This window comes from Sorex araneus, chromosome 4 (genome assembly GCF_027595985.1).
Source record: "Sorex araneus isolate mSorAra2 chromosome 4, mSorAra2.pri, whole genome shotgun sequence".
Lineage (NCBI taxonomy): Eukaryota > Metazoa > Chordata > Mammalia > Eulipotyphla > Soricidae > Sorex > Sorex araneus.
The window spans coordinates 220,749,017-220,775,831 of record NC_073305.1 but is presented as its reverse complement, the minus strand read 5'-3'; the positions used below and the strand labels follow the sequence as shown (position 1 = coordinate 220,775,831).

The window sequence follows — 26,815 nt, the reverse complement described above, 5'->3', positions numbered from 1 at the left end:
GTGCCCGCTCGCCCTCGCCATTGGCCCCTGCGGCTCAGGGCTCGAGCCCCCAACCCTCTGATCGCAGGACTCAGACAACCGCAGAGGTGAGTAGTCGCAGTTGTGTTACCAAGAAACGTTTTATTTTGCTTGCAGTAGCTTGTTAATTGCACAAAATCATGTTTTGTTTTTGCCTTTTAAACATTATCACACAATCCTATATTGAAAGACAAATGTTCATTAAAAACAAAGCAAAAAATAAAAATTCACAACCTTAATTACTAGATTTGTCATTTAAAGGTTTAAAGGAAAAAAAAGGGATGGTTGACAAGGGGCTTTCTTACAAGCTTTTTCACAAGTGTCACATTTTCTCCTTAAAAGGGAAGGGTTTCAAAATAGAGGTGAAATAGCTTAAACAGAAATATTCATAAAAAGGAACTTTACAGAATTGTCAACAATATTAAGACATTAACTAACCAGTTTCATTACAGCATCTTCCCCACCTCCCCACCCCCAGTGTCCAGCCAGGACTAGAACAGGCTCTGTGTTCAGACAGAAAAGAACTCAAAATCCCAGTGAAATGAACTGTGCCCAAACCCTGCGGGCATCCCTCCCCACCCCTTCTAAGACCCCCTAAGCTGGGTTCTGATCAGCGACAAGGGCCGGGTTGTGAGGAGAGGCTCCACGCCAGCAGAGGATCTCGTACTCATCTCCCCTCGACTGACGCGGACCGTGTGCCAGGCAGGACTTTGGACACTAGGCCGTGCAGCGGCACGGCACTGCATCCTCCGGGGACCCCCAGCCGAGGAGGAAGGCAAGGGCCTCCGCTGCTCCCTCCCCGAGAGCTGGCTGGGCACCCCTCGGGCGCAGCTCTCCTGCCCTCCCCACAGAAGCCAGGGCCCAGGAGGGCCCCAGGACCAAGCCGTGGGCCGTGATGTCGAACATTTTCAGAGGCAAGCCCGAGAAACGGTCACTGCTGGTCAGCGGGTCTCAGCCACAAGGCCAGCCACACAGAAATACTGTCTCCAGGGGAGGGGGTGTGGGCGGGAGAGGTGGGCATGCAGGGGTTGGTGCGGGCTGCTGCCAGGGCCAGGTGCGGAGCTGGACTCCGTCCCCTCACACCTCACTGCTGGCCCTCAGGACCCCTTCCTGAGGGCTGGAATGCAAAGCTCGGTGAGGCGGGGGAGTGCCCAGCAGCCCAGGGCTCCGCAGACTGGCTCTCGGGCTGCCCACACCAGCATCTGCGGTGCTCCTGCCCCCGACTCGGCCACTCTCTTCTTGGTTCTCAAAGGTGGTCGGGGACTTGGCTGCATGTCGAGAGCTGCACACGACAATCCTCACTGGTCAGCTGGTCACCTGAGGGTGGCCGTCCCACACATTTAAGAGTCTGTGCTGGCTCAGCTTGGCCCAGGCCTCTCTCCGTGGGGATCCAGTGGGGAACGTGGACACGACCACAGCCGCTTGGCTCCAAGGAAAGCACTGGGGAGGCTTCCAGGTGTCACTGCCGTCAACTTCCTCAGCTGGAAGGTCTGAGATAAGACAGGGGGAAGGAGGAGAAGGAACCAAGAGGCAGCAGTTCCCGGGCGCTCCCGTCCCGGGGAGAGCCAGTGTCTGAGAGAGAACACAGCCACTGAGTCCGGCCCGTGTGCGCTCAGGCGCTCCCCGCCCCAGGCCCTCTGGGGAGGAAGGATGCTGTGCGCTGTGCTGATGGCGAGTCTCAGTCTGTATAAAAGATGGAGACAGGTGGTCTGGTCCAGAGTTGAGTCCTGGGACCCCAGCCCCACGCAGGAGGAGGGGTCGGAGGGAAGACAGGGCGGGGCGGGCAGCTTAGTGTATATAGGCTCGGTACACGGCGGACATGTCGTTGTCCGACTGGTCCAGGGCCTTGGCTCTTTTGTACACCTGGAACAAGAGGACAGGTACGGGCTCAGTTTCCGGCACAGCCGCCGCCGACACCGGGGAGGCGGATGTACACGAGGGGAGCAGGGCCGTGCAGAGTCCAGGCCGCGGGCTGTGAATCCTGCGTGCCCGGAGAGTCCACACTGAAAAGCATCCAGCCAGTGTGTTCAGGGCTTGGGGGACCACACCGGGGACTAGGGACTGAGCCGGGTGGGCTGCTGCAAGGCAAGAGCCTTCCAGCTGCACGCCTCCGCCAGCTCTTACATTTACAGAGCAGCTGCTTCCTGCCCTGGGGGTGACGTGGGGACTAAGGGGCAGCACCGAGGCCCAGTGCCGAGTGTGATGACCACGTCTCCCGGACACTGCCCCCGCTGCCTGCGGGCTTCCACCCAAGGCATTCCCAAGGCCAGAGCTCCCTGCCCTTCTCTCTCCCGAGGAGTCTATCCTGACGGGCAGTGGGTCCAACGTTCAGGCGTGGCGCCCAAGAGAGCTGCCGGGATGGCGGCAGCACCAGGCTGGGAGGAGTCGCAGCCACGCCAACACTTCAGGGCTCGCAGTGTCCTCCTCCCGCTCGCCTGCGGTCCACGAAGGACACACAACCTCAGCGCCTCCACAGTGCGCCTGGGCCTGGCTGGGCAAGAGGAAGGCCAAAGGCCCAGTCTGAGCCCAGCGCAGTGGCCGGGCCCGTCAGGACGGGGGAAAGTGTCAAGTCAGCAAGAACGCCCAGTAATGAGATCAAGGGAAACGGATCGTCACTACAGACCGAGTGACAGCGAATGGCAGCCGAGTTAGCCCACGGAAAGGAGCCTGGAGAGCCCGTAGCCCAGGAAAGGGCGGGAGCGGTAAAGGCGAACAGCAGCAAAGAAATGTCCTCTGAATTTCTTTACATCACGTGATGACTTAGAGCACCATATTCCCACACCGTCTGCGGCAGGCGCGGGGACGGCCGCCACACTTAAGGCAGGGGCTCGGCCCTGGGGCTCGGGGAATGCCTGGAGACATTTCCTACCAACTGAGGGGGCTTCGGGCATCTTGTGGGCAGGGGACAGGATTCTGCTAAGTATCCTGCAAGGCACAGGGGACCTCCGCGAAACGCCAGGAAGACACAGGCAGAACTTTTGTTCTGCCATGAAGGATGAAGGAGGGAATGGCAATGCATCAGGTGTTACATGGGAAGAGGGACAAAGGAACTTGGAGCGGGCGGGAAGTTAAGGGCCTAGAGCAATACTGAAATAAAAGGCGGAAAATCGAATATCCAGAACCCCAAACACTGCACAAACCGAAATAACGCACGGGCCGAAGATGAAAGCAGAGAGGACGGCAGGTTCTGAGAGGGACCGCCGGGAAAGGCCAGGTGGGGCGCAGGGGCAGGGGGAGAGGCAGAGGGGCAGTGCCCGAGGTCACCTCATTGGCTGCAGCTGCCATGGGCGTGGGGTGGTTGACTGCGTCACCCAGCGCGATGGCCAGGCGGAGATCCTTCTGGATGTACTTCAGGTAGAAATCGGGCTTGAAGTTTCCTTGCAGGATATCTGAGGAGAGGAGCCGCCATCAGAAGAGCGGAAACTCCCTGCAGTACTGTCACCGAGCACCGAGGCTCCCCGCCCTGTCCCCAACCGTCAGGTATGTCTCTGGATGCCCTGACCGGGGGAGGAGCCCACGAAAGGCTGTTCTGTGGCCCTGCCTGGCCACTCCCAGCTCTCATCAAAAGGGAAGTGAATGCAAGATGCGCGACACGGCAAACCTACTTTGGCACTTCTGGTCCAGGAAGATGCTGGCCAACTGTCCCTGATTGAGGATGTCCAAGAGTGTCTGCTGGGACTGGCCTGTCACCTGGGCCAGGGTCAGCCCCTCAGCAATGGTGGCCATGAAGCTCCCCTGCACCATGTTCACAATCAGCATCATCTTGGCCGCGTTGCCAACCTCACCTGCCCAGGCAAAGACTCACGGTCACTCTCCTGGCTGCCCAGCCGGCAGGCGCCGTCTGTCCCCTCGCCCCGCTCACACCCACCTCTAGACCTCGCGCCAGCGCCATTCACCTGCCCCCAACAGAGTTAGCCCTGACCGTCTGGTTCCTCCTCTCCAGGAGCCGCGGGCAGGCGTACCTAGGAAGAAGGAGGTCTTCCCCATGGCCTGGAAGCAGCTGCTGCAGTCCTCATACAAGCCCCTGTCCCCCGCCGCTAAGATCACCAGCATCCCGTCATTGGACAGCTGCTGGTTCCCGGACACGGGGGCTTCCAGAAAGCGGCCCCCCCTGGACACAATCACCTGCAAAGAGAGGCACAGCTGCTGGAGGGCCCGGCCGCCCCTGGTCTTGGGCGTGATGGGGTGTCCTTGTCGTGGGGAAGCTGCACCAAGGCTGCGGGGCTCACAGGCAAGGCCGTGTCGCGCGCAGCAGGCCAGCCCGAATCTCTTGCAAAGACCCAGGGCCTTAGACCCAGGGGCCAGGCCGACGGCACGTCCCCCACCCGGAGCAGAGGTGCCGCGTGAGCCCCGCCGACAGCTGCGTGGAGCCGGGGGAGGAGACCGGCCCCCGCCGGCTCTGGGCTTTGCCGCCAGCGGCCAGGCTGCCGACACTCGGGGTGCAGTCAGGGCTTGTGCCCCGACTGACCCGACACTAGAGGCCAGTCCCAAAGAGGCCACTACCTGGGCCAGCTCGGTGACCGTGTCAGCGTCCACCGTAGACATGTCCACGTAGCACTTCCCGGGGCGGATCCCCTGCAGCACGCCGCTGGGGCCCAGCACCAGCTGTGGAGACACAGGGGGAAGCAACAGCCCCGGCTCCTGCCGCCCGCTGCGTTGGCTCCTCTCCCAACCAGGGGCCGACGGGTAAGGGGAGACCACGCGTGCAGAAGCACTCCATTCCCCCACCCCCGCTAGAGAATACCCAGCGACGCTGGGGCTCACTCCTGGCAGTGCTGGGGGGACCGTACAGGATGATCGAACCCGGGCTGGCTGCCTACAAGGCGTGCCCCTGCCGGCTCTACTCCCAACTGTGGAGACGGGCCCTGGAGCCGGGAGCAGCGGGCTGTGTGCAGGCTCCAACCCCACACCACCCGGCCCGAGCAATGCCGGGACAACCACACGCAGAGTCGGGAGCCCCCGTGCCTCACACCCTTCGCTGGAGCTGGAACTCTGGGGGACCGGGAGATGCTCAGGGGGCTGGTGCACCGGCTCTGCGGGCAGGAGCCGCTGGGCGGGACCCCCAGCACTGTCAGGTGGGGCCCCAAAACGGAATCACATAAATGAAAGATGGAAGCTCAATGTTTATTCTGGGGCCGTTTTAGGAGTTACTCGTTAGGCTAAATAATCCCAGCACGGGAGAGAACTTTCCAAACGTTACAAATACAGTGACAGCTGGGCAGGGCCTTGGAAGGGGGGGGCAAGGCGCACTGAGTCTGAAGCCTTCAGCTCAGCGATACGTGAGCCTTGAGAAGTCACTTCAGTGGACTGTGGGGACGCAGGAGCTCTCCCCCGTCCTTAGTGCCAGATCTGTCCCGACTTACGCAAGGCCCTGCAGTGGGAATGGCCCGATGGGAAACTCGGCCCCCATGCAGACTCACTCCGTGTGCAGGGGAGGGGGAGGCGGCCAGTCAGCTTTCCTGGCTACAACCCGAGGCGCTGAGGGGAGGGAGGGGATCCTTACATCCTTGGCTGCCTTTGGATCCGACACGCAGGCAAAGGTGATGTCACAAGTCGAAACGACTTCAGCGGGGGTTCTTCCTAGGCGGGCCCCCTCCTGGATGAACAAATCACACTGCAAAAGTCACAGATCCTAACGTGAGCTGCACGCAGTACACTGAGAGGCAGGCCGGAGGCTCGGCGCCCGGTCCTCCTGGCCTCGCTGCCAGAGACTCCAGAGGGCAGCGGGCACCTGGGAAGGCAGACGAGGCTCCGTGAGGACCATCGTGTCCCTGCAGCCCCGTGACAGAGGTGCCCCTCTCAGTCACACAGGGCTGCAGCTCCCGGCCACGGGGGGCCGAATCACCGAGCTGACGCCAGCACCAGCCTTTCAGAGAACAAAAGTCACCCAGGACATCCCGTAGCGAACCATGTCATTAAGATTTTGGTTATTTCCCTTTCAAATGCAACAAATCAGCTTGAAAGGATTACTTATCAGCTCTGTGGATTTGTATTTATCTATACCTTTTCAATTTTTAGTATCACTCTTTTGGTTTCCTTTTGTTTTTGTTCCTGGGCCACACCCGATGCTCAGGGGTTACTCTTGGCTCTGCACTCCAATGCCAGGAATCGAGCCCAGGGCAGCCCCGTGCAAGGCAAGAGCCCTCCCACTGTACTATGGCCCTGGACCACACTGGTTTTATTTCCAATAGACGGTTACAGGATATTCCATAAAAATACACTTGAACTTATTTGACAACTCCTCTGCAGTCTGATCACTGGTGTGACTTCATCGTTAACTATTACCGACTCTGAAAAAAGAAATCTATGACTCTATCTCCCTTATGTATTGAATTTAGGTCTCCATAAGTAGAACAGGCTACAGCTTTAAAGCTCTATAAATGCATCCTTAAAGCCCTATAAATGCAAGCGACAGGCTTTCCACAGGCTGTCACCGTAATGGTGCCAGCAACGAGATCTCAGATCCCCAGCAGCATACACATATTAAAAACAGCAAATGTGGAGCCGGAGTGATAGTACAGTGGGGAGGGCATTTGCCTTGCATGTGGCCATCTGGGTTTGATGCCTGGCACCCCAGATGGTCCCCTGAGCACTGCTAGGAATAAATACTGAGCACAGGGCCAGAAGTAGCCCTGAGCACCAGCAGGTGTGGCCCAAAAGCCAACAATAACAAAAAAAAACCCCAAACCCAAACCCCAACAGATACATTTCCATAAATACACCTGAGCAATTAATTCCCAGTGGCAGGAGACGAGTTGGGGGGAGGGTGTTCCAAGGTGCTCTTGACTGACATGGCCTGAGGACACCCTGTGGCTTGTACCCAGACCAGAGCTGGGGCACTGCCAGCAGTGTGGATACCATGTGGGGCCAGAGACCGACTGGACCAGCTGCACTCAGGGGACCACCAAGAATGACCTGGAGCATTGCCGGTGTGGCCCCAATACCTGCCGCCCACCTCCCCAGTGTCAGGGATCAAGCCCAGGATATACCAGATGCACTCTAGCCTATGAGTCACGTGAGTTACTTCTCCCCGAAAGGACTTTTAATCTTAAATCTTTCTGTTTTCGGTTTTTGGGTCACTTCATTTTCTACTCCTGGTATTTTTCTTTCCCTTCTTTGCAGCGCCAGGACCCAGGTCCTCAGCCCACGCCGGGGTGTTTCAAACACTGCCCTTTGGTCGCATCTCCTGGCATTTTTCCTCCCCACCAGCCTGAGTTCCTCTCTACTGCCGGCAAGCGCAGAGTGCAGACAGGGAAGGCACTCCTTGTCCTTCCTCACCCACCCCCACGGGCCGGGCTGTCCCCCCACCCGCCGCAAGCACCATCAGTGAAACTTACTTTCTCTGCAGTCCGGTTCCAGACAGTCACCGTATGACCCATTTTTAGCAAGTTGGAGACGATACCACTTCCCATGAGGCCGAGGCCCAAAAACCCTATCCTGAAAGAGAGGGGCCCAGTCAGCGCGAGTGGCGGGAGGTATCGAGGCTGCAGGGGGGCTTCCTCCTGAGCCTCAGGTTCATCCGACCCCGCGGCAACACCGCCGGCCGGGACAGGGGGCACCAGGGCACCTTCGCATCGTGCCACTGTTCACAAGTGTCCCTACCTAAAGTGGGCGTTTCTGCTCCTGGCTCTGGAAGGGGCCCGGGGGACCAAGTCTGGTGCTGGGGACTGAACCTAGGATGGCTTCGTGCAGGCGAATGCCCGGTCACAGAATGAAATCTGACCGTGGCGAACAGAAGTCTCCCCGTTCCTTGCTGGCGGCCCGGGGGAAGCAGCCGTCTCCAGCCCTGCGGTGCGTCCCGCTCTCGGGTGGGCCTTTCCCGTCTCTGGGCCCCGCCTGAGTTTGGAGTGAAGGGCCCAAGTGCCCTCCGTGCGCTGCCCCTGCTGTCCCCTCTGCTCTCCAGCATCACAGGCTACCGTGCGGAGACCCCTGGGTGGTGACCGCCACGTCCCCGAGTCCACTCCTCCCTGCACCACAACTCAGGGCTAGCATTAATCACTGAAGTTTCTAGAAGCTTTTACAGATGATCTGATCTTTTATTTATTTATTTAGCTTTGGGGGTCACACCCAGCGGTGCTCAGGGGTTACTCCTGGCTCTGCACTCAGGAATTACTCCTGGGGTGCTCGGGAACCATGTGTGAGGCCGGGGATGGAACCAGGGTCGGCCACGGGCAAGAAAAACACCCTCTCCGCTGTACTATCACTCCGGCCCCAGATGGCTAGATTTTGAAATCTTTTCCAATACCTGGCCTTCTTTATCTTTGCTCGGTATGTGACATGGCTAGAGTATGTTTCTTCAATTCTTTTTCTGGTTAAGAAACAGAATTCTGAGGTCTGGAACGACAGCACAGTGGGTAGGGCATTTGCCTTGCACGCGGCCGCCCTGGGTTCGATTCCCAGCATTCCATATGGTCCCTCGAGCACCGCCAGGAGTAACTCCTGAGTGCAGAGCCAGGAGTAACCCCTGAGCACCGCTGGGTGTGATCCAAAAAGGAAAAAAAGCGGGATTCCTTGTGGTGGGGTGGGATAGGGAAAGGGGTGCTGGGGGTGGCCAGCTGTGAGGCTCTCTCCAGCGCAGGGCTGCCATGTGTCAGACGCCCACGACAGAGCTGCGTCTGATCCCACAGCCACCCAGGGTGAGCTCTTCTCAGCCTCCATGTCTTCTCAGCCTTCTCATTCACGTGGAGACGGGGATCTCCTGGCGGCCGGGGAAGCTGGCCTTGTGTGGCGCAGGCCTCAATCACATGCTCCCAGTGCTGTAGTTGGTGTGGACGGACACCATGAACTGGCCAATGTGGACCCTGGCCACTGTGCCCCAGGGCCAGTGTGAGAGCAGATAGGAATGTCCACTGCGACATCAGTTCTCATTACATCCTCTCAGTTTTCAACTCAACTTTCTCTTCACTGTGGTGCAGACGTAGCCTCTCCACTGACGCCTGTGTCCTTCAGTCCCTCGCGTCCCGACCTCCTCAAATAGCCTCTTCTCAGATTCTGTCCACTTGCAGAGCTGTTGGAAATGGAGCCCAGCACTTTCCCTCTCAGGGACAGAGCGGAAGGCTGATGAAGTCCATTCTTGGTGAATGCAAGCTCGGCCTACGATTCTCATCACGCCCCGGCTGCTCTCGCTTTGATGTGGTGTTCTAGGACCCAGCAGACCGGGGTGAAGTTTCTGGCTGTGTAACCCGACCACAGGCCCTCGTGGACTCCCCAGCAGGTGGGGAGGAGCACTGGTGAGCTGCTGCAGCTGTGCCCGGCTCCCCGCGCCGTCACCGGGAGATGGGGCTGAGCGACAGGGGAGGCTCAAGGGAGAGCAGCGGAGTCCAGCCCGGCCTCGAGTCAAGCGGGGAGGGCACTTGCTTTGCACTTGGCCAACCTAGGATCGATCCCTGGCAAAACTCAACACAGTTGTTGCTAATCAATGATTGACACCCATCTTCCCTTTAATTAGAATGTAACACCCGTCTCCTCCACTCTATAAAATGAACTCAGATCAAGTAACTGGTAAAATTAAATCCAAATTAGCAGTTCCAATGACAGAAACTATGATAAGGCAGAGGCAGAACTGCCTTCAGTTGAAGACTATGGAAGTGGAGGCCTGGCTCCCACTCGGGAGCATGATCCTTCTTGGGGATGAAGAGCCCTGTCAGCAATGTGCTCTGAAGTCCAGCCAAGCATGGGTGCAGCAAGCTGATGAACGGGAAGGACCAGCAGGACGATGGGCTCTATTCCCAGCCAACGTCCAGTGTCCATCTTGATTGCCTAAGCTGCTAGTCACATGACCGTCTAATGGTAGCACACCTGGAAACTCCTCCACAGATCTCAAGGTCTGTCTCAGACCTACCGAGAAACTCTGGGGAAGGGCCAAACACTGTTCACCGAACAGCATCCCCCAGCAAAGCAGGCACCCCGGGGTTGCTCCCGGCCCCACGCTCAGAATCACAGGAAGCTTTCACAAAAGGACCTACTTTTTGTCTGTGGGCGTGATGCTTCCATTCACGGCTGTGCTGTCTGCTGCCTGGATGGAGGTGGAGCCAGTCTCCTAGGGAAAGGAGCAGAAACCCTCAAGAGAGTCCGCCCGCAGCCAGGCCTTAGGTGACAGGTCCAGACAGGGAGGGGTGCAACTACGAACCTCTTCACAGATCTTCAACTTCTTTGTGATTGCCTGGTAACAGACAGCTGGCTAGAGGAGAGGGAAAAAATACCCAGAATTTGTTTCAGAAAAACCACTCTGAGTGGCTCAAGCGAGTACGCCGCGGCCCGCCCTCACTCCTGAAAGCCACCTAGAAGAGTGGGCCTCTGCAGAACTAGCACCCAGTTTCGCTGGCATCCAGCTTGGTGCACCCCAAATGGCCCACCGGGGAAATAATGCTAGTTCCTTTAAGTTCTCCACACAAAAAAATTCTCCCAAGTCCTGCTCTTGCTGAAGAGGACAGTGACAGTAAGAGGCAGGAGTTTCGTGCCCCAGAACTCCAGGCGGTTGGCAGAACCAAGCCTGGAACCTGACCTGCTCCAAAGTCACATCCAAGCTGTAGGTCCTGGAAGGCTGCGCCTCCCCACAGCCTCCGCCGCACCGGAATCCCGAAGGCTCCGGAAACGGCCTTGGCCCCAAGCCCGAGAAGCGCCCCAGCAGCATAGCAGAGATGCCTCCGGGTGGCGAGACGTGCAGGGGCGGTTCCTGCCCTAGCTGGAGGCAGCCACAAAAGTCCAACTCCACAAATGGCTGAATTTGAAGTTGAAAAATGTTTGATCATGAACGGGTCCCCAGGAGACTTCTGAACTAGCCATGCTGGGCAGTCCCTGGCCACCCCGAATGTGCTCCACCTTGTCCAGGTGAGCTGGGCAACGGAAAGGCGGCACCCAACTTTCCAGATGGGTACGGGGGCAGGGGGCCCTAAGGAAGCAGTCCCTGGCCGGGGATCAAGCACCACACACCAGCACTCACCTTCTCCGTTTGGCTGAGCAGGAAGTGGTGGAAATGCGGGTCGGCATCCTTGACAGGCTGAAAGCAAGGGCCATGCAGAAACCAGTCACCTTCCTCCAGGGGCAGCAGGGCCCGCCTGGCTGGCTGAGCCCTCTGGGAGCTGTCTCACGCTCACGACTGATGAAAAACTCTTCCCACCACGGGCGAGGGCATTTGTGTACGACCCTGTCCCTACCAGGGGACAACTGGGTCCCGGGGAGAATAACTGGTACGAATGCTGCCATTCCCATCGTGGGAAACACTGAAGCAGACTCATGTTTCCACCTTCTCTCTATGGGGCCACACCCCGTGGAGCCTGGGGGCTGCGCCTGGCCATGATCAAGGGCTCATGTAGTGTGTGGGGGTGAACCTTGAGCCTGCTGGAGGCAGAAACTTCTTTTCTTTTTTCTTTCTGGGTCACACCTGGCGATGCACAGGGGTCACTCCTGGCTCTGCACTCAGGAATCACCCCTAGCAGTGCTCAGGGGACCATATGGGATGCTGGGAATTAAACCTGGGTCGGCCGCGTACAAGGCAAACGCCCTCCCCGCTGTGCTATTGCTCCAGCCCCGGGAGAAACCTTTGATGCTTTTATAGCCCAGCAGCGACCAGTCACTCTGGACAGTCCAGCTCCTGGGTCTCTTCCTGCGGGCCTGGGCCGTTCAGGAGAGGCTCGCCAGCCGCGGTGATGCGGGATTTGGTGGCCTTTCTGCAGTGGCAGCATGCAGGGACAGGGGCAGGGTGGCGGGAGGTGTCAGGGAACACGCGGGCACGGGCTCACTTCTCTGAGCACCGCCTGCCTGGGTCCAGGCCGAGTAGGGGCCCTGGGAGGGAGTACGCACTCGGGCAGGGACCATTCCACCCATTCACCTCCACCCTGCCGTGCAAATAAGCTAGAAAAGAACATCCTGCCGGCGGCTGGGAGAGCAGCCCTTACCTCGCTCCCGGTCGGCCGCCACTGGAAGGCGGCCATGGAGCCGGCCATCATGCCCTTCACAGTGCTGGACTCGGGGACCGTGAGATCCTGGAGGAGAAGCACAGCGTCAGGGCCAGGCCCCGCGGCGGGGGGCACCTCACCGCTCCCCTCACCCCCAATTCCCGCACAGCTTCCCCTCGAGGAGCAGCGCGGGCAGAGGAAGTGCAGCCCACCCCGGGCCTACGGGAATCAACAGTCTTGGCTCAGACGCAGCTGCCCGAACCCAGAAGCCACTCACATGGTGCCGATGACATGACAGCTGCTGAGTGACAGTCCACCCCGACCTACTTGTTATCTTTTGGGCAGCCACTGGGCATTTCTCCTTAGGGATCTACAGGGACTTTGGGTCTGTCCTGCCGGCAGCCCGACACCTTCTGCAGTTTCCCGGGCTCTGAAAATCACGGGCTAGTCTCGAGGCTGAGGCTCCAGGAGCCCTTGGTGCTACCACCCTCCTCTTCCAGGAATCGGACACCCCTGTCAACCCTTCACACCACCCACATCACCCACACCCAAGCTCGGGCCACTGCCACCTGTCACTTGATCTGTAGCAAGGTTAATCTCCCCGCCTCGGCTCTGGGCCCTGCTAGGCAAGTAGAGTGATCAGCCAGAGCAGCCTGGCACAGCCTGAATGAACCGGCACGTCTCACAGAGGGCAAGCAAGGGCTCCAGGTGGCACCACGGGCCGGGCCTCGCAGATTCCGACCCAGCTCCCACCTCAGGCCTATTTTCCCCCTTCCACACTCCTCAGCTCCAAGGACCCCTGCTTCCAAAGGCACCAAACGTGGCTGCCTCGGTCGTGTCGCTCCCCGGAACTCCCCACAGCTGTCTCTGGCTCACAAGCTCACTCCTTGCCATTCCCCATGGAGACGCCGGGTCACTGCTCTCCCCAGTACAACTGAGGCTGCGTGACAACGATGGCATACGCTTTCCGAGCTCGCCCGCCAATCCTTGAAGCACGGCATTCTCATGTAACGCCTTGACAGAGCATCACAGAAAACCACGGGAGAGAGTTTAAGTGGCCTTCAGAGCGAATCATCAGTGTGGTATATGAAATAAAACCCAGGGAAGTATAACAAGTCTGCGAAAGCATGAAAGTCGCTCGTTTTGTTTTTCTATATCCCATGCCAGGAATCAGGCCTGGCGCTCAGAAGGTGCTAGATGTTTCCTGAAGAAATGAGAGCCTGATCTATTTTTATGTCCTTCAAGAAGTGGCTCAGGGGGGCTGGAATGATAGCACAGCAGGCAGGGCGTTTGCCTTGCACATGGCCAACCCCGGTTTGATTCCCAGTATCCCATATGTCCCCCAAGCACTGCCAGGAGTAATTCCTGAGTGCATGAGCCAGGAATAACCCCTGTGCCTCGCTGGGTGTGATCCAAAAAGCCAAAAACAAACAAACAAAAAACAAACAACAACAACAACAACAAAAAAACAAGAAGTGGCTCAGGGCAGTGCAGACTGTGCTGCAGAGCGGACACACCGAGCCACTGAAGGCAGCCCCGTGTCACGTGGCTTTGGGAACTGTCACGTGACTGGTCTGAGACACTGAATTCTAGTTGAAGCCTAGAGACCTGTCCTGGGCCACAAGGACAGCAGGACAGGGGCTGGAGCGATACACAGCAGGCAGGGCATTTGCCTTGCACGTGGCTGACCCGGGTTCAATTCCCAGTATACCATAGGGTCCCCCGAGCACCGCCAGGAGTAACCCCTGTGCACTGCTGGGTTTGACCCAAAAAGAAAGAAAAAAAAAAAAACCAACGAAAAACAAGGACAGCAGGAAAGCAGGAGTGAGACGTCAAACACCGCCGCCTCCAGGACTGACCCAAGGCCGGTGTCCACACCGCTGTCTTGCACAGCCCACCCTCAGGAGAGCCACGGCTCTCATGTTCCACTCGCGGTTGTGGGGCCCAGAGCTGATCTGAGCTGCTCTGGACCTTCAGGGGGTGAGCACGTGCCTGGCCTGGCCGCGCGGACCTGACATGCTAGCCCTGAGGCTGTCATCTCTGTTACTCCTCATGGGATGAGAGTCTGGGAGGCGACCATCGGGACTCCGGGATGATGGTCCGGAAGGCGCCATCCGGGGCTTCTGGGGTTATGGTCCGGAAGGCGCCATCCGGGGCTCACAGAATGATGGTCCAGAAAGTGCCATCCGGGGCTCTGTCCAAGGATACACCGTGGTCACTGCTGCTTTGCAGTGCTTGCACCAAATGGAAATCCCAAAAGCAATACTTCCTGTTTCACACAGGAGAATGAGGTGGAATCATGAGAGAGAGAGAGAGAGAGACAGACAGACAGAGATGGAACCCCAGGTCTCGGCACAGATGTTTCAGCTCTGAATTCAGGGGCTTCACTGATCCAACAGTCAGAACCATAACCACCGCTTCTGTCCAGCTCCTGCGCCAAACGCCTCAGGGCCGAGCGCTGAGACCACACAGACAGGCGGGGGTGGGGGGGGAGTTCCTGGCTCAGTGAGGCCTGAGAAGACGCTCCGAGAACAGGGACAGAAATGGTCCTAGGGAAGCCCTTGGACCCAAGGACCAACTTCTTCCCACTGTGGGCTACCTCTCAGTGAGGGCCGCCTTGGGGTGAACTCAAGACCATCGGGGTCCCACTGGTGACAGGAAAGTCAGCACCGTGCGACACTCGTCACACAGTCGGCACCAGGTGATGCTCGGCTGTCACTCAGCAGGAGCCCGAGCACAAGCCAGCACCAGCTTCCTTCCCGGGTGGCTGTGTGCAAGGCAAACACTCTACCTGCTATGCTGTCTCCTAGCATTTAAAATAAGAGCACTCTAGGGCCACAGAGGTGGCCTAAGGTCCTGCCTTACGTGCGGCAGGCCCTGGCTTGACCCCCAAAACTGCATCCAGTGCCCTGAGCACAGAGCAGGGTGTGGCTCCAGAAGCCTCCACTCTGCAACGCGAACATTCTCCAGAAAAGCCAGATGATGGCCACAGCAGGCAGAGTCCCTGGACCACCAGCCGCCGCTCCTGCGGGGCGCCAGGTGGAGGGAAGGTAGCCATTTCTGTCTTTTTTATGTTTTGGGGCCATCCCTGGTATTGCTCAGGGCTGACTCCTGGCTCTGTGCTCGGGGATCTCTCCTGGTGGCGCATGGGGGATCACGTGAGGTGCTGGGCATGGACTGCAGGCTGGCTGCGTGTGAGGCCAGTGCCCTCCGCTGGCTCCAGGCCCTGCCAGTCCAGCAATCTGGCTCCCCTCGACTCCTGCTTTCAGGACCTCCCCGCATGCCAGTCCTCCTTCCTTGCCTAGCTCTAAGGCATGTGCAAAAACGTATTTTCCCCTTTTTGATTTTTAGGCCAGACCTGGTGAGGCTCCAGGGTTACTCCTGACTCACTCCTGGCTCAGTGCTGAAGAATCACTCCTGGCGGTGCTTGGGGGGCCCTAGGGGTACCGGGGATTGAACTCAGGTTGAATGCATGCAAGGCAAATGCCATCCGCGCTATACTATTGCTCTGGCCCTTTGTGCCAGAACTTTCTAGAAAGTGAAAAGTCTTTTGTTCCCTGAATATTACTCACAGGCGGCTTGTGCCTCCAGCTCAAACACCTTGGTGGCTCCTGTGGACTCTGGGCTGTGCCACATTGCTAGGGAAACCTCCCAGCTGCCCACCATCCACCGAGTTCCCGCGGGCCGCGCCTTCTCTCTCGGGCTGCCCTCCTTCCAGCCTGCACATGGCCCCCGCCGCTGGGGTGGACGGACAATTCTCTGCTGTCCGTGCTCCTGTCCAGTGCCAACGTGCTCAGGCCACGGTCCTTTGCCTGATGGAGCTTTGGGGCAGCCCTTAAACACAGGCCTCTGCGGCCAGATAGGAGCCGAGTGCCGAGAGCAAACTGACCTTCTCGTCCTTCGGGGGCCGACCCCGCTTCCGGGGGCTTTGCTCCTGGGCTCTCTTCAGCGGGGACTTGGAGCTTCTCTCGGAGGGCCCTGAAGACACCCGCTTCTTCCCCTCTCCCGCGCTCTTCTTTACCTTCCCCTCGCATAGGCTAAGCTTGCGCTTCTCGTCCCCTGAGTTCGGCCTACTTCGCTCCTCACTGGAATTACGCCGATTCTTGTCATCAGAACTGTGCGACGATGCCTGAAAGTTGAATGAAAATAATGACGGTCGTCACCAGCCACTGCCGTCACCCTGCACGCGAACCACACCCAGAGCCAAGTGCCCTCGCAGGCATCACCCCCAACCCCCCAGTAGGCTCTGCGGGAGAGTCAAGAGACATGAAGTGACACGCCGCTGCCCCCAAGCCAAGAGGGGGACTCACTCCCCAGGGGCGGGTAGGCGCCCTCAATTGTGCTGTGCTCAGAGGCTGAGGTCTCGCGAGCCCAGAGTTCGGCTGCCGCTTTAGCAGGGCACTGCTCTCCCGCTCCGCTGGCATTCCCTACGAGCACGGCTTCCAGTCTGGGTGGCATTTAATCTGCCAGTTACCAGGCAAAGAGCTGGCCCGGCGGCTTAGAGCGAGTCAGTCTCTCACCTGGTCCTTCCCCTTGGCTCTCCTGAGGAACTCTTCCACGGCGTCCACAGCCTGCTGGAAGCGTTTGCCCTTGTTAATCTTGATCATTTCCTCCTTGTGCGCATGGTACGGCTTCAGCTGCTCCACTTTGATCCAGGCACTAGTGGAGAAGGCACACAAAGGGACATGACGCGCATTGCATGTGCCAAGGGGAGTATCGAAGACTACACAGGCCTGCCGGTTCTCCCCACCCCGACCCTGAGCCTCTAAGTACACGTCCTTGAAAGACGTGAAGGGGAAGGACACAAGCCACCCAAAGATCACGCTACAACTGAAGTCGCTGTTCCGGTCTTCTCCCCTGGCCTTCCACGCTGCACACACCGCCTGCAGCCTGAGCTCCCGGTGGCACCAGAGCAGAGGCCGCCCACGAAGCCCAGGCCCAAGACACCTGCCAGCAGCAGCGCCCGAGCTGCAGCACCACCCGGCAACACCCTGGGTCTGCTCGAGACTGAGCACTGCCCTCAGCTGAGCCACACCCTCTCCGCCTTGGGTATCTACAGCAGGAAGCCTGCAACGACTCGCAAATGATCGTAGTCATGGCTACAACCACACACACAAGCGACACGCCGTTTGGAAAGAGGGACAGTCACCAAAGGAAGGTTTGAAAGCAAGGATCTGCTTGTGGTTACAGGCACAGACTCCTGCGCTTATCTGACTTTTAATCCTCCAGCTAACAAGTACCATGGGAGGGGAAACAAGCTGTGGGCTCTGGAGTGACCGGGCGCGCCTGGCCTGGCGGCTCCTGGGAAGCCACAGGTGTTCAGGTCACACAACCCCCGTACAAAGGAGGGAAGTTTATAGGTTTGGCAAGGCAACAGTTAATTCGTGTGTTCTGCCCTGTAATAGAGCTTTCATGTAGAACCTTCAGGAAAAGTGGGTCAGGTTAAGAATATAAAAACTGGGCTATATACCGTAATAACAGGATTCTCTTTTAGAGAAGCGGAACAACATTACAAATAGGGCCAGAACGGTAGGATGGCAGGGAAGGTGTTTGCCTTGCACATGGTTGACCAGGGTTCGATCCCCAGCACCCCACAGCACCCCCAAGCCTGCCAGGACTGATTCTGAGCAGAGCCAAAGTGAATCTTAAGCACAATTGGGTGTGTCAACCCCCCAAAATATATATATTCATGTTTGTTTTCTCTGGGGGCTACACCTGGCAGAGTTCAGGCTTTACTGTACTTAGGTCATTCCTGGCATGACCAATTCATCTTAAAAGTTGACACATCAGAGCATTCACTGAATTTATTTATTTATTTTTGCTTTTTGGGCCATACCCGGTGATGCTCAGAGGTTACTCCAGGCTCTGCACCCAGGAATTACTCCTGGTGGTGCTCACGGACCATATGGCATGCTGGGGATCGAACCCGGGTTGACTGTGTGCAAGGCAAACGCCCTACACTTTGTGCTATCGCTCTGGCCCCATTTGTTCACTGAGTCTCTAAGGACAGGCCAATGCCATCAGCGACAAGCCTGGAGAACCAAGTGAGGCTGTGAAACGCAGCTGCGGTGTTCAGAGCACACGAGAATCGGACACAAAGCCACAGAACCCCAGACTCAAGACCGCCCCAGCTTCAGAGACGAGCCTCCACAAATCCCCTGGGAGACAGTGCCCCTGGGCAGCAGACCTGAGAATCCCATTCTGGCCCTGGTGCCCCCCAAACCTCGGGTCCAGAGAAGGTGGAAAGGTGAGGACAATTGGCGAGGAAGCACACAGAGGAAGAAGCCTCGTGGAAGCACTCGGAAAGCACAGTATTGATTTTTTTTGCTGGATGGGAAACGGTACAGATGGAATTCTGTTCATCTGAAGACTGGCACTTGAGATCCTAGAGTAAAACTCCCACAACCATCTTTGGGAAGTGGTACAGTATATGCTCAATGAAGGCACTGTCTGACTTCCGTACCAGGAACACCAGTCTACTTCAGGAATCAGCCCTTCGGGAAAGCCGTAAGCCCAGGCCCCGGAGAGGTCCCTAGCCAAAGCTGGCCGAACAGGAATCAGTGTGGCCACACGCGACTTCCTCTCCAGACTGCACTGTCCCTGGGCCGGAGAGAGCCCAAAGCGCGAGTGTGTGCTCTGCCTGGGGGTGCTTAGGCTTCATCCCCAGCACCGCATGGTCCCCCAAGCAACTCCGGGTATGTCCCCGCAAACAAACAACAAACCCACAACTCAAACCCCAAAGCCGAAGTCTTCAGAGAGGCCCTGCCTTCCAGATGAGGTGCTGTGACGCAGCTAGCCGCTGAGTCTCAGTTAGGCTGGCAGGACATGCCTTCCAAGCCGGGGGTATGGGTGAGGCTGGCAGTGGGGGCGCTGGGTTTCTGGCCTGTGGGTTAAGTGGTGTGAAAGCTTTGATGGGAAGGAATCATGGGGTTCCTGTGCTCCACGCTGCTGCTCACGGCTCATCTGTTCCACTCCTCACTATCGGGGCTAACTCGCACTCTCCCCTCCTAAGAGCCTTCCAACGCATGGCTGCAACTGTACCTTTCACCACCCACCTTGCTGTGGCTGGTTAGAATAATCAGGTGTTGTCAACTGCAGGCTCAAGTGGGAGGCTCTGCCTTCATGCACAAGGAAGCTCATGACACACTGTCTGCTGGAAGCCAGGCTGACTGGAATCAGTGAGCAGCAAACAGAGGGTCCTTTAAGCTATGTGGCGAAGTGGAAGAGCGGATACAGAGCTTTGTGTCTGCGCTGCCAAGACCAAGGAAGAAAGCTGCACGTGGTATCCCCGGAGGGATGGGGTGACTGGGATCACTGCACAGTGTACAGCTTTATGGGGGGGTGGGAGCCATAAACAAATATTAGCTTAAGAACCAAACCAAACCCACCAACCACCAGTAATAGTGAAGGCTCTGGCGCAGACCCCACCTGCTGGCTCCCCAGAGGGTTCCCCACAACTTCCTTGTCTGTGGGGCCGCTCAGGTGTGTGCCAATGGCCCTGTGACTGCACCTGCTTCCCTCCAGAGAAAGGAGGCCAGGCAGGCCCTAGCCTCAACGTCCTGAGCGCGGACCTCAGCCTTTGGCCGGCAGGAGGAGGGAGAGTGAACACAGTCTGTCTGGAAGCGAGAACCAGGACAGAGCCGGAAGTCGAGGATGGCTGCTCTGTCCGGGTCTGGCGAGCAGCATTTAGTAAATGATTTTTATGCTTGCGGCCTCCTGCCTCTTCTTAAACTGCTGAAGCAAGCCCAGAGTTATCCTTCAAAGTAAAGACACCCGAAAAACACAAATCAAACAAAAACTACCAACAACTACAAGGAACAGCTGCTCGTGGTCAATTTCACGGAAAGCTGGTCGGGCAGATGTTCACGGACTCACAGAGGGAAAGGACCACGCCCGCTACTAGGGCTTGGAAACAGTCCCAATGTGAGGCTTCCCCACTTTGCCGAGTCTGCACGGGAGCGCTGCCTGGGCCCTAGAGTCCCTCGGGGAATATGTGGCCGGTGATGACAGCTGGGCTTAGCTACTCAGGGGCCACTTGGTGCCCCAGCACTCTGAGCTCGCTTTTCAGCCCCAGCTCCTTCTGTACCAGCTCTGCAGCTCCAGCGCAGAACACCAGCCCGAGTCCACCCTGCAGCCCTGCAGAGGAGGCCGCCCCTCTGGCCACAGCCCTGGGGCAGCAGGCCTCAAAAGCCAACGCTCAACTCTCAGTGCTCTAGGTAGAGAGAGCTGATCCGGTGCCATGGGAAAATGACAAGGGGATGCCCGGATGACTCCAACCCACCTCGCCTCTAGTTATGAGTGCGCTTTTCTGTAAGTTCCTTTGGTATATCCTCAGGCCCACCATTTGCGTGGCATGACACAGAACGTATCAGGTTGGGATCCTGAATATTCTACCTTTAAACCCATAAATCCCCTGCCTGTTTCTAAATCTGTTAAAAAAAAAATAGGCACCAGGGCACAGAGAAGCAGCACAGGGTAGACAGCCTGCCTTTGACGTATGGTCACGAGTTCAAATCCTAGGGCAGGGGCTGGAGTGGTAGTACACAGGGAGGCATCTGCCTGGGTTCAATCCCTGGCACGCCAGAGGGTTCCCCGAGATTACCAGGAATGATCCCTGAGCGCAGAGCCAGGAGTAAGTGCTGAGCACTGCCAGGTGCAGTCCCCAAATGAAATTAAAAAAGCCCACCACACCCTAGGGGGCCCTGTATGTGAGTGAGGGGTGGCGCGGAAACCTGCAATCCCTGGCCTGCCTCGAGTAATTCCCAGCTACACAGTTGGGTGGTGGGGTTGGGGGGGATGCGGTGTGTGGCCCCACAGCCATACCCCGTGGACACGTGCAATCCCTGCAGTGAGTGTCGTCCAAGCCTCAGGGAGCACCACAGCCAGCAGAGCAGAGCAGCGATACCAGTGAAGGGGCTGCGGAGGGGAAGATTAAAAACTAAGCGCCAGGGCAGACGCCCTTTCCGCTCTCCGACAGGGCTCGGGACGAAGGCGCTTTCAGCTCTGCGCGGGCTGTGCTTGTAGTTTCTGGACACCTGCACTGAGAGGGCACCCCCTTCTCTCTGCCACCACAGCTTCTCATCTAGCTTAACCCCAGGCCCAGTCTTCACGCCGGCAGATCCCCCTCCAACATGGTGCTCGGGCAGCTGACCCCCTCAAGTGACCATCATGTGGAGGAACGGGCCAACTCACTCCACAGAACTGAAAGCATCTCGGGGCAGTTTCTGCCACAGCCAGCTGCCCCACGAAGGTCAAATCCAGCCATCCAACATTTGTTAAATGTTTTGGCAGAGGGGATGGAGCAATGGCACAGCGGATAGGGCGTTTGCCTTGCACGCGGCCGACCCGGGTTCAATTCCCAGCATCCCATATGGTCCCCTGAGCACCGCTAGGGGTAATTCCTGAGTGCAGAGCCAGGAGTAAGTCCTGTGCATCACCGGGTGTGATCCAAAAAGCAAAAAAAAAAAAAAAAAAGTTTTGGCAGAGTAAAGCTTGACTTCCACAAGCTGAATTGGCTCTCGCATTCTGTTCGGACCCGAGGGCAGCTCAGTGGGCGAGTGCCTAGAGGTGCAAGTTCGATTCCCTGCACCGCCCCACCTGCTAGTTAAGCCCAGCCACACGACTGAGTTCTGGGTTTTCTTGTCCTTCCACTGTGTTACCATAACACAATCTAACACTCCTCACTAGATCCACACCAGAGTCAACCCATCACACTCACACTGATAACACAGTTGTCATCTCAGCACACGACAGCCAGGACGTGCGGCACTGAGGCCAAGGATGTGACCCTGTGCACGCCGCAACCAGTGGGGCACAAGCCTGTGGTCTCTGGTCATTACAACGGCCAAAGAAAGGGAAGGGGGATCAGAAACCAGAGATGAGTGAAAAATAAGGTAAGGTACTGGCGCGATCATCAGGGCACAAGGCGCTCGCACCCCACTCGGTCCCCTGAGCGGGGAGGAGTGCGCTGAGCACCGCCAGCAGGTACATGCTCCCTCGCCTCCATATTCGAGGTCTTTGCGAATGTAAGAAATCCTCGCTCTATATTTCCCACAAGCAGTCTGTCAGTTTGAACTGACCCACCTCTCATCTCAAAGACATGGAATGGCCCCAATGGGCCAGATCTGTCAGCTGAGGTGGGAACTAGTAATCACGAGGCTCCTTCCAGTGTCAGACCCTCCACGCCCTTCTCCCGAGCATTAAACAGGAGCAGAATCCTGCTAGATCCACAGCTGCCTGTAGCTTTGCTCCTTGCAAAGCAGCTCCCATTCTTAAAAAGTTCATTGGCGTTTTTCATCGAAAACACCTCTTACACAGGGCTGGGACGATAGTACAGTGGGGAGCATGTTTGCCTTGCACGCGGCCGACCTGAGTTCGATCCCTGGCATCCCATACGGTCCCTCAAGCACTGCCAGGAGTAATTCCTGAGTGCAGAACCAGGAGTAGCCACTGAGCATGTGTGACCCCAAAAGCCAAAATAAAGAAAATTTTAAAATAATGAAACACTTCTTACACAAATATTGCATAAAGTACTCATGTACATCTTAAACACAGTCACGCAACATCTCTCATACTCACAGTGCCCCTCAAGAAACATTTGAGGGACTATGAACAAAGCCATCCAGTTTCACTAATTTTGCATTTTGCTTTTCAGGCTGCCCCAAGGGTGCTGGGGCCACAAGGCCAACATGCAGAGGCACAGGAGGCCTAGAGGTGCTGGAGCTAGAACCTAGAGGCCTGTAAATCCCCACAGGCCTTGAACAAACCCAGAGCTTTCCCCAAAGAAATGTGCTGCTGACCAGCAATCTGGAGATTTCACCTTGAGAAAAAAATGCTAAACCTGTTTTGGCACTAATCTCTAAGCATTGTCCCTTCAGCACGGACTGCACCGATGCACTCTTAGTTTCTTTCCACTAAGTCCAAGCCTCACCAGAAAATAAAATCATGGTCCCATTTAGTTTGTTTAAACTGTTTTAAAACATTTCATAATTTTTTCACAGTTCTGGGCCAGTGGCTTCCTTGAAATAGTGCCATGGAAAAATCACTAAGCTGGTTTGTGACCAAGAACAGGGCCGAGGCCTACAGGTACACCTGTGCAGTGAAGGAGACGTGTCATGCTACTCTAAACCGGGAGGATCACTCTGAAAGAGAAACTCCTGAGTGAACCAACTTTATGTTTTCCCACGGAACCATATATATCACTTTCTAGGAAACGTATACTTTACCTACTGGTATTGGATTGTCACTGTCATTGTCATCCCGTTGGTCATCGATTTGCTCGAGTGGGCACCAGTAACGTCTTCATTGTGAGACTTGTTGTTACTGTTTTTGGCACACTGAATACACCACAGGTAGCTTGCCAGGCTCTCCTGTGCAGGCGAGATACTCTCAAGTAGCTTGCCGGGATCTCTGAGAGGGGCGGATGAATCGAACCCGGGTCGGCAGCATGCAAGGCAAACGCCCTACCCGCTCTGCTACTGCTCCAGCCACTGGATATATTAGAAAAATCAGAGATACTTTTCAAACCCAAGCTACATTTTTCTGTAAAAATCAAAACAGAAATGCGACTAAAGAAATGAAATCATCTAGCTAGGCCCAGACAATCAAGTTGTTATGGGGCAGAGAATGGGAAATGTATGGCAAATACTCAAGTATACATTCTTCCCCCTCACTGTCTGTGATATATGACCTATCAAAGAATCTCAAATTCACGGTCCTGATTTCAAGGACAGACCTGGCTGAAAAGACAGTACAGCGGATAAAGGGCCTGTTTTGCACATGGCCAACCCGAGTTCGACCCCAGCACCCCTTGCGTCCCCTAAGCCCTGCCAGGAAAGATCCCTGAATGCAGACCCAGGAGGAAGTCCTGAGCACTGCCAGGTGTGGTCTCAAACAAAACAGAGAGCCAAACGTTGTCTTTATCAACAGAACTGCCTATGGAGCCAGGTAATGAGCCGCAGGAAAGATCTCATCAGCGTGAGGGTCATACTCAGAAGGCGGAGAAGCCCAGTTCTCACCTCAGCGGCACTGGTACTGGCCCCAGGACAGCTGTCTAGCTGGGTCACAGGAACAGCTCCGCTTATGTAGGAATGAAGTCAGAATGAAATGCAAGCCTGCTGGCTCCAGTGAGAGCAGCCAGGACCCTAGGTAACCATGAAGACAGCCAGACCCAGGGTAAGAGCCAAACCAAGGGGACCGTGCAACTCCTGGCGAGCCTTGCTACTCACTGATCTTCTGTTCCAAAAAACTTCACAAAGAAGCATTTCTTTCCACGTGGTTTCTTCAGGTCCTTGGGTGGATTAACAATCTAGGGGATAAAAATATAAAGTTATTTTCCCCCATAGTTCAAAATTGGTAAGAAAAAGATTGAAATAAAAACGTTATGTTTATAAAAAGAACCCTGGGTCCAGAATATACCGGTCTGAAACTCTATTATTATACTAGAAAACAGGCAGACACTTAAGACATTCCCTGTATCTAATATGTAACAATGTTTAGTAATAAGATACACCACCCCTTCCAATGCAACTGTTCCCTTTTAAAAGCAGAACTTTGGCTTGCTCTTCAAGCCCTTGCTCTCACACATAATTCTGGCTTGCTTGAATCTGTTTCTTTGTTTGCTTATTTCCACTAGGGCACATCTTCCTCTTTCTCCCTTCACATCTTTCTAAATAAGTTTCAATAAAAACGATCTTGCTCCACCAAAAAGAAAATAAAAACAGTTAAAACGATAACCAACATGATTCTCTTCAGTGTGACCTTCTGACCACTGAAGAAGCATGGGGCATTCCTAAAAGCACTCCAGGGTAGGAAGAAATAAGACAGTTAACGATGGAAATAAGAGAAACTGAGGCACTGGAATAGCATATTGCAGAGACAGGCTAAAGACATTTCCTGGGCTCCGAGCAGAAAATTAAAAAACAGAACATTTGGAAAGCTATGATGGATCACCTCACGCAAAATCTGGAATGCCAACTCTTGCAGAGATTCTGCACTGGAGCTGCACATATGGTAACACGGAAAGATTTAAACTTAGTTGGGACAAAAATACTTTGACTTTTCACTAACCTACATTTAGATTTCTCTCTTCCTGGAGTATTTCTTCTTTCTCACTTTTGTTACATTTAAATGGAAGGCCCGAGTCAAACTAGAATCGATTCCCAGGATTGCGAGAATTCACCGGGAAGCCCTCTCTGACAACAATAGGCATTACTCCGCATCAGAGCCCTAGTTTTATCCATCCTGCTTTTTGGGAAACGAACTGAGAGTGGAGGGAAAAAGCATCCCCTGTATCTCAAGAGACCAGTTCAATGCGATACTGGAAACAGTGGGGCGCACATGAGTGCTCCATCCTCTCACACCCAGGAGGGGTGTTTCTCCCAGACTCACCTTTCCCGGCCAAGGAGGATACCGGCCGAGTTTCCCCCTAGAGAAAGCACAGAGAGTCAGCAATTCCCCGGGGGAAAAGCCAGTCCTCCTTCAACCCCTTCTGCATGCAAGTATTTTCCCCAAACGCTCCCGCTGCACCCGCTGCGTGGCGGCACAAAAACTGGCCCGGCGCAGAGAGCACTCCGTCCGGCGTCCACCGCGGGGCCCGAGACATGCAGAGAGGGGCAGCCCGGGGCGACCCGGAGCGCGGGGCCGTCCACTCCCCACGCCGCAAGCTGGCCCGGTGCCCCGGCGGGACGGACGCCGCCGCGGCTCGCTCTGCACACTCGGCCTCTCCGGGACCCGAGCCCGGGGGGGCTTTGACACTTGCAGGCATCAGGCCGCCGCCGGGCGCACGGGCGAGCTCGGGGGGCGGCGGCGGCGGCGGCCGTCGGGGGCGCGGACGCGGGGCCCGAGCCGCCGGCCACCCCCGCGCCCCGCGGGGGAAGGAAGGGGAAGTCTCTCCCGCGCCCCAAGCCCGCGTTTCCTCCCCGGGCAGCGCCGGCCGCCGGCTCTCGGCGCGCCGGGCCGGGGACGCGCGCGCAGCTCGGTGCCCAGGCGGCGCGGCTGCCCCGGACGGGCTCGCGGGGCCGCGGGGGGGCCGGAGACCCACACGGCGCGGTGGCCGCGGGCGTCCGGCTGCGGGGCGCTGCCCTGTCACGGGGCCCGGAGTCGGGCCCGCGGCGGCCCCCTCGGCCTCTGTCCCCCGGGGCCGGGCTGCCCCTTCCGCCCCGCGGCGCTCCCAGCACCGGGGCTCGCCTCGCCGCCTCTCCGCCGCCGGGGGCGCCGACACGGGCCGCGCCGGGGCCGCTCCCGAGCCTCGCGTCGCGCGGGGAGCCGCTCCCCGGCGCCTCTCGCTGGGCCCCGGCCGCCCCGACTTACCACACCAAGTCGCCGAGCCGCAGACTCACAGCCGCCATCTTACCACCCAGCCACCGCCGCCGCGCGGGCCGCCGGGAACCTCGGGGCCCCCCGGCGCCGCCCATTGGCGTGCGCGCCGTCACGTGACGGGCGGCTGTCACCGGCCACGCCGCTGCTCTGACGTCACCGCGCCGGCCGGGCCCGATTGGCCGGCGGGAAGGCACGTGACCCCGGGCGCCGCGTTCTCCGCGCGCGGGGCCCGAGTCTCCCGGCTCCTTCCCCCGCCCTCCGGCTGGTGACAACGAAGCGCCCGCGGTCTGAGGCGGCGGCGACGGCGACGGCGCGGCCGGCTGGAGCGCTCGAGGAGGTCGGCCCCGCCGCCCGCCCGCCCCCGGCGCTCGGACCCCGGCCCCTCGGCTCTCGGCGCTTCCGTTAGGGCCGTTGGTCCCGCCGCCCTGACGGACTTCGGCGCGGCCTGGAAAGCCGCCCGCGCGCGCGCGCGCCGGGGACGTGGACCGCGGGGCCAGCGCGGCCGGCCGGCCCGCGGGGCGCCCCGAGTAACGGCCGGCCCCGAGAGCGGCGCCCGCGCGGCGACTCCCCCCGGGGCGCTC

The 26,815-nt window shown here is 57.5% G+C and overlaps 1 protein-coding gene across 4 annotated transcripts; it reads right to left on the bottom strand.

Annotated features, from left to right (window-relative positions):
• Positions 1-100: 100 nt before the first annotated feature.
• GLYR1 (glyoxylate reductase 1 homolog) lies at positions 101-26,342 on the bottom strand. Of its 4 annotated transcripts, none has more exons than XM_055134991.1 (16): positions 26,226-26,342; positions 25,305-25,341; positions 24,143-24,222; positions 16,436-16,574; positions 15,805-16,044; positions 11,916-12,002; positions 10,961-11,017; positions 10,148-10,198; positions 9,984-10,057; positions 7,356-7,455; positions 5,522-5,632; positions 4,522-4,623; positions 3,981-4,143; positions 3,624-3,803; positions 3,283-3,407; positions 101-1,881 (listed from the first exon to the last, which is right to left on the bottom strand). In XM_055134991.1, exons 1-16 carry the CDS (start codon positions 26,327-26,329, stop codon positions 1,807-1,809), a joined length of 1,725 nt encoding a protein of 574 aa, XP_054990966.1. In that variant the 5' UTR covers positions 26,330-26,342; the 3' UTR covers positions 101-1,806. The 4 variants fall into 4 exon arrangements, with proteins under 4 accessions (XP_054990966.1, XP_054990968.1, XP_054990967.1 ...); XM_055134993.1 differs by having other exon boundaries at positions 5,522-5,614; XM_055134992.1 differs by having other exon boundaries at positions 9,984-10,054.
• Positions 26,343-26,815: the final 473 nt, after the last annotated feature.

What these genes read in the sequence shown, in the direction of transcription:
- GLYR1 (XM_055134991.1), bottom strand. Translation starts at nt 26,329, where the DNA reads ATGGGCGGCGCCGGGGGGCCCCGAGGTTCCCGGCGGCCCGCGCGGCGG. An exon ending in GGCGGCCGACCGGGAGCGAG is followed by an intron (nt 11,018 to 11,915) that starts GTAAGGGCTGCT and finishes CCTTGCTTTCAG; the next exon opens with CCTGTCAAGGATGCCGACCC. An exon ending in ATCACGCCCACAGACAAAAA is followed by an intron (nt 7,456 to 9,983) that starts GTAGGTCCTTTT and finishes CCTCTCTTTCAG; the next exon opens with GATAGGGTTTTTGGGCCTCG.